The sequence below is a fragment of the Sardina pilchardus genome, chromosome 19 (assembly GCF_963854185.1).
Source record: "Sardina pilchardus chromosome 19, fSarPil1.1, whole genome shotgun sequence".
Lineage (NCBI taxonomy): Eukaryota > Metazoa > Chordata > Actinopteri > Clupeiformes > Clupeidae > Sardina > Sardina pilchardus.
In genome coordinates, this window is record NC_085012.1 from 8,521,976 (window position 1) to 8,529,475 (window position 7,500).

General features: G+C 44.9%; 1 protein-coding gene across 2 annotated transcripts in view; it reads right to left on the reverse strand.

Moving 5' to 3' along the window:
• The window catches only part of ptprn2 (protein tyrosine phosphatase receptor type N2), a 198,235-nt gene that overhangs the window by 70,114 nt on the left and 120,621 nt on the right, over window positions 1-7,500 (reverse strand). For both annotated transcript variants that reach the window (XM_062521704.1, XM_062521703.1), the window contains exon 12: window positions 5,353-5,417. In XM_062521704.1, coding sequence (XP_062377688.1) covers window positions 5,353-5,417 — 65 coding nt within the window. The remainder of the gene's footprint in view (window positions 1-5,352; window positions 5,418-7,500) is intronic.

Below are 7,500 nucleotides of genomic sequence, written 5' to 3' on the forward strand. Positions count from 1 at the left end.
AAAGAGGAAGAGGGGGATGAAAGAGCGATACAAGTGAAGCCCCAGACAACTGTAGCATTGCAATACATATGACCTCTCAGAGCGGCTGATCCTGAAATATCACCATGGCCAGTTTCAGCTTCTATCAGTGCTGTCTGATAAGAACAAACACCGCAGTAACACAGTTAACAGTATCTCAGTCACATAAAAAAAAAAACAGTAAAAAAAAACCCCTTTATTTATATAGCGCTTTTATAGTAAGTGCTTCACAATGTCAGGTGCAAGTAAGAATAAACAGACACTAAAATACATAATTCTGGGTAGTTCAATGACAGAAGGAACATGCATTTTGAGAGTTTATCCAAATGCTTATCTGGAAGAGGAGGTCTTCTGCTGCCTTTTCAAAGAGTCCACAGAATCAGCAAGGTAATCGACAATCTAAGGGCAACAGTTTCAAAAACGCAATCAGCACAGGTCTTTAGAGAGGTGTACGGGACCGACTCTTGGTTGTTGGACCTCAGGGAGTGTGCGGGTGAGTGAAGGTGAATTAAACTGGTCCCACATATGCAGGGGCCTGACTATGGAGCGCTCTGTAATAGTGAGTATCTTGAACTGAAGCCGGAAGCCAGCGAAGGGAACTGCACAGAGGGGTGCTGTGAGCTTCTGCTAGACCTTGTGAGTAGTCTTGCAATAGTATTTCGAATAGACTATAGGTGAGCACAGTTATTCAAGGAGTTGAAAAGTGCATTATAGTAGTCAATACTGGATGAAATAGGTAAAAGCAAAAATAGGTAAAAGCATGTTAATAACTAGCCTGGCTGTTCCCATGCTGCCTTGTGCGCAATTTGATTCACGCTGCTAAGGCAGCCTGGAAACTACCGCCCTTATTCTTGCAAGATGATGATGAGCTATGCACAGACACATTTGCTAGACATCTGTGGCGCCCAATAAACGGATCTGGGCATTTTTTCAAATACGAGAAAATGAACGTTTGGTTCCCAGACCACGTCTCATTGAGAAGTGGTGGCACTAGCCAGGCTAGTTCATAACAAAAATAATAATACTTTTATTTAAAGGCTCCTTTTTTGGCACTCAAGGTCACCATACATACATACTTAAACGTTTTTTATTTTATTTATTTATTAAAAGTTCAGTTTCAAACATGGACCTCGATCTACAGTAGCTGTTCCAAGCACATGGAAAAACACATGATTTAGCCAGCTGCTTGACACGACTATGCTAATATCACCTCTAAATTGTAAAGGTTTCAATGAACGGCAGATGAAAGAGGCCCAATGATTTGCATGATTACAGGAGCAACATGTCTGGAGCGATAAATAAGACTTCTGTCTTACCTGCTTTTAACTGTCTTACCTGCTTTTAACTGTAAGAAATGTCCTGCCATCCGGTCTTTGATGGTATCTAGGAAATCTAAGAGCCTAAAAAGCTTAGAACCCTCATTGGGTTTAAATGTAAACTGAAGTTGTACATTGTCTGCATAAAAGTGGTAGTTTATAATCTGTCCCAGTTGCAACAAATATATACCCTGGAAATCCAGAGTTCTCGCGAGAACACAATTTTAATTGTTTCTGCAAGATACTCTGGCCACAAGCAATGATGCAAGTTACGTTTACCCCAACCAAAGGCGAGCTAAACTGATGACGACAACGCTACATTGTTCAAACTCAGTAAACATTGGTCTACTGTTATCCAATTGCATGCAGTGAGATTTTCAAATGCACGCTTGGTGCATCCCCTTGATTTGGGCCATTACATTATTCGTGGCCAGACCCTTAATCTGAAAGATGCCAGGGTCTGGTTTACAACCAGGCTAACAAATAGGGGAAAGGGCCCCAAAATCGAACCCTGTGGAACACCAAAACATTGTGGTGAGGAAGCAAGTGGCCAACAGAGGGTGCCTCTCAACATGCCTCCTCGATCCTTGATGCTCGATCCTCGAGGGGCGTTCCCACTGATCTATAACTAACACCATAGACTATCCCATTGTTTCCCCCCCCCCCACCATCATTCTTTATGTAGATCAGTGAGGATCGAGGCCCGAGGAGCGAGGGAGGACGTACTTAGAGACAGCACAGCTCCTGCCAGCGAGACGGAGATGGCAAACCTCTCCCAAATCCTGCCACAGAGAAAGGGCTGTGGCTCCGCCCAATCACAAATGCTAGACTCTCTCCAACACCTGACTTGGCTTTGCACTTAGCACTTTCACTGCCTGTGGCATTTCTTCAACCCCTTAGAAGCCCATCACTCTCCTCTTTTCCTCTCCTTCCTTCCCCTTCGTGCCCGCCCCAACCACCCCCTTTGGAACTCTTCTCCAACCCCCGATGCCAGGCCCTCTCACACTGACCTGTCTCCGATGATGCATTTGCAAAGGTTTGTGAGTTTTGCGGCTACGTTTTTTCTCTCGGCATTCTCATTTCCATAGAAAGCTGCTTGGGAGGTGGCTGTCGGAGGCTTTGAGTGCATCAATGGGCCCTTGATTAGATTCCCACCTCAGTGAAGCCCCGTATGAATATTTATTAGCCACAAAACGCACACTTCCCCTCTCTCTCTCTCTCGTTTCATTTTTTCTGTCGTGCCGCATCCTTCCTGATGTTCGCTCTCCCCCTCTCCTCTTAATTTCTTTATGAATATTTAGGGGTGAATTATGCCGCTCCCCGTAAACTGACAGCACTTCTGCTAATCCTGTTATTGTTCTGCCGAGGAGGTGGCTGCACCTCGCGCTTAAAAGTGTCGAGAAAAGAATGGCGGTCTTCCCTTTTTCTATGTGTGCTTTGCATCGCAGTTTTACCCCCACCCACACCACCCCCCGTTTGATTTGCTGTTGCTGTGTTTGTCCCTCCTTTGTCACGGTGTGGAACCAGACGAGGAGCGGAGGATGAATCCGAGAGCCCCATATCAAAGCGAGCCTCTTAAATGAGGAGTATAGGCGCCTCTAATTTTCACTGAAGCGATCAATGGCTTTTCACATAATAGATACACCATTAAGTAGGGCCTGAAAGAAACATCACAAGATACTGTGTGGAGATAAGATGGCTCTCTTTCTCTCTCTCTCGCTCTCTCTCTCTCTCTTTCTGTCTCTGCTTTCTCTTTTCCCATCTTTAGTTCAGCAACCTTCTCCCTGACCAATCATACTCAATTTTGAGAGGAAAGCTGAAGAAAACTCCCCAGAGACAACTTAGTTTGTTTTCAATTCAATCGGTTTCAGAGGCACGACCACCTTGTCAAGCTCTAAATGCAGTCTTCAAAACTGTGACTACGTGTATGGCTACATTTAAGAGAATACACGATTGTCTTGAGCTATTGCTAACACAGCAATACAGGTTTGATTTAAATGGCCATATGACTTGGTATTTTGATATAACTGAGTTTCTAGATTTAATATTTGTTGCCATAATTCGGAAATGTATGTATGCATGTATTTATGTAATGCATGTACTGTATGTATTCATGCAATTAATGCATCTATCTATCCATCAAGCTTGTTTACAACTCCCAAAGACAATAGCTAAATGACGCTTTCAAAAGGTTAACCGAGTTCATTTTGAGCAAACAGATGTCACTGTGTGTCACATTGGATAAAAGGGTCTGCTAAGTGACGTGCTAAGAGCTGCTTTGTGTAACTGTTAAGGAAGTGCTAAACTCTCCACATTTGCTGTCAGATGCCTCTGAGCAAAAAGTCTTGTCATGTGACTACTTCAAGCAGACAGGCGACGATGTGTCACTCAGACACATGCGGATCCTTTATCACCTAAATAGCTGATGTACTTGACGTAAAATCCCGGGACATTATGGCGAGTCCCTCGCTCTCTCTCTCCTCTCTCTGCCCGCTCTCTTCTTCCAACTATACGTATGTGTGGGGGCTGGTTGCCACGTGCGATATGCCATTTTGATTGACAGCCTGCGTTTGGAGCTTTGCCACTGAGGCACACAGCCCATTGAATCAGTGACAGACAGAGAGTGCAGCTCTGGGTGTATTTAAAAGGATGTACACACACGCACACACACACACACACACACATGAAAATGCCCCCCCCCCCCCTCACACAGACACAGGCACAGTAGCACTCCAATTCCCCGACGGAACATTAATTACCATCACAGTAAAAGTTGAAAACAAAAGAACACTACCCTTTACCAAACACCATCACTCAAAAAACAATCATATTCAGCCCGACTTCATACTCGTGTGCATTAGTAGACCATCATGACATCTTCAGTGTGAGGCTCTGAAAGTAAGTATGAGTGTGTGGTGTATGTGCGTGTGTGCGCAGACATTTAAGTGTGAGGCTCTGAAAGTAAGTATGCACGTGTGGTGTATGTGCGTGCGTGTGTGTGTGTGTGTGTGTGTGCGTGCGTACATGCGTGCGTGCATGCGTGTGTGTCTGTGTGTGTGTGAGGTGTGTGTGTGTGTGTGTTTTAAGAGAGAAGGGTGCGTCTGTGTAGAAGAGCCCACTGTGGGCCTTGCTACAGCCCATGTGAAGGGAGGACGGAAGACAGGCAGGCAGGCACTGCTCCCTCCATTATAATATTTCATATGCATTCAGGAGGCCTGATGTGTATTAATAACCTGGCCTCTTTAGCACGCCACGGCGGAGTCCCCCCGGAGACCGGCCTCCTGTGGGAGATGGCGCTTTTGACATTTTCAAAATGCATCCCACTCGGCAAGCAATTGATTTCTTGAGTCGATAAATACAGCCACCTCCTCTCTGCCTGAAAAATAACTGCCTCTCTTGCTCTTTCGCTCTTTCTCTCTCTCTCTCTCTCTCTCTCTCTCTCGCACTCTTTCCATCTTTATCTCCAGCGTGGATGTTCTTAACAAACCTTCCAAAATGTGGCATAATTTTTCTCTGAAAACACACACACACACACACACACACACAGACACACAAATGCACACACACAAACAGTGCACAAACACACAAATGACGGGTTGATGCAATAAGATGCAAAAGAGCAGCAAGTAACCCGTATCAGGGAGAGCGGCGGGTTGAGGAGCAGCCAGGCAGATAAAGCGCCGTTCAAAAGGCAGACTCCAGCGCACCGGTGACAGACATCTGAGTCTCCTGTTGATTTTTTAAAAAGAATAATCTCTCAAAGCAGAGCGTGCCGGCGCTCCAGTTTTTGCCTTTTCTCTCTCTCCCTCTCTCTCTCTCCCTTTCTCTCTCCCTCTCTCTCTATCTCTCTCCCTCTATCTCTCTCTCTCTTTTTTTCCCTTTTTTTTGCGAGTGCCCTGGTACTGAGCACAGTTGCACCCACGGAGGAATGAATGTCATCATGGACGAGAACGGAAGAGAGGACAGGAGAAGAAGGGAGGAGAGAGGAGGGAGGGAGAGATCCTTTCCCCGGACTTACATCACTCATGCCGGCCTCCAGAATGTGCAGTCCGGTCTCCTTCTCCAGCTGGTCCTTTTGCGCAACTGTGAAAACAGAGAAAAAAGAGAGACGATAGAGAGAGAGAGAGAGAGAGAGAGAGAGAGAGAGAGAGCCAGCGTGAGTCAGTATGTGTGAGGAGAACACGCCTGCAAAAAAATGGAGGAAGAGTGTGAGAGGGTGTGTGAGAGTGTGTGTGTGTGTGTGTGTGTGTGTGTGTGTGTGTGAATGTGTGTGTGTGTGCGTGTGTGTGAAAAATGTGAGTGGCGAATGCAACTGAATGAGTGACATTCGGTGCATGTAATCTTTGCCTGAATGTGCTCCAGTGTGTGTGGGTGTATGTGCACTCTGTACTGCATATGTGTGTGTGACAGAAAACTCATGCATGTGTGAATTAGCCCAGTCAGTCAGTGCAGTCACAGACTCCCAACTCCACACCAGAGGCCTGTGCAAATGAATGGACATTATAAAGAGCAGTCTACTGTGTGCATTTCCACATTCACACTCACTCTGTACATTTTGGAAAGGTTAAACAGGTGTACATACTGTACAGCAGCCAGGAGCTGCACAGAAGCCACATAAAAGGACCTTGCCATACAAGGTCTGCCATAGCCTGCCCCCTGAATGGGTAGTTATTGCTTCAAGAACTCTCATTTATGAGGTATTTATTTTTTTACCTTATAATAGGCCGCTTGGAGGGTCTTCTGCCAATTACTGATCTGTCAGCAGTGTGTGCGAAACCTGCTTCTTCAAGTTGGGCACAAACCCTTTGAAAGACTATTGCGATGCTTTGGCCTATCAATGAAGTCCATGACATTCAAACTTTCAGGTATGAATACATACTGTATACTGCCTTCATATTCACTCCATACTGTATGTCAGCCACACTTTTCCACCACCAGAGCAACAAAACAATTGATCAAATTCCTTGCATCAACGTGCACAGAAGTAAGCTAATATTCCAAAAGGGGCATTTCCTGATTAATATGTTAACATATGTTAATATTTTGGTTAACACTGGCATATGACAGGAGTCTTATTTGACATATTAGCAATTGGAATATGATTGGTGTTTACTTAACTCATATACAATCAGAATATTGTCATTATTCCGATTAAAACAGGAATATGGTCTACTACTGTACATGCAAAAGTAAAGAAAGAGTAGATCACTACGTTATCTTGTTTAACTACAGTATTCATTCACAACTGATATGACACCATCTTGGCTATAGAATCTGTATTAGGGTGTACAATCCTTCACTAGGTTTTTTCCATGTAATGTTAGTTTAACAGGTGCCAGCCATGGGTTCTTTCAGAGTACGGCTAGGGCCATTAGACCAACTCATTATTAATTGAAGCTCTACTTTGGGCATTTAGTTAATAAAATGGCTCTTGGTGTTCTTGGTGTTAATTAGCGGAGCAGGCCGGCTAGTCGTAGATCACAGGGCTAGCGTCGTGACCAACGGGGATATGGCTCTCCAGGCTACCCATCACATCATTGTCTTCCTTTATTAAAACTTGCATGAAGCCGATGGAGCAGAGAAAATTGTGTTGTCCTCTCTTGCCATGACCTCATTATCGAGGCCACTGTCTGGACAATGGAGTGATACTTCTCAATGTGACCTGAACAGACGTGGAGAACTGCTGTGTTTCATGACTGACTTCAACCACTTGGCCCACACCCCCCAAAAAAATGCAATGGCATCATCTTGGACAGTGAGTTGGAAATAAGTGCCAAAGAAACTACAGAGGAGCTCAAACGCGATTGAGTTCTGAGAGCAAGGAATGATCGTACCCCAGAGACTGACAAAGGAATTTCTCATTTGCACGAGTGTGCCTGTGTGCTCTCACACAGCCAAAACACAATGAAGACAATGTTTAAGGTGTGTGTGTGTGTGTGTGTGTGTACATGTCTGTGTGTGAATATTCCCTTGTCCCACAGTCCCCACTGCCAACCTCCATGCAAGGAAACAGAATAATTCGGAGATCACAAAGCTAGAATGAGATTTGTTTCCAACACAGATCCCACTGCTGGTGTAACACAAGAGAGCCCCCAATGAGTCACACGTTTGATAACTGCCACTCTGAGGAAGCGTGAATTGACTAGCAAACTTTGTATTTTTGTTT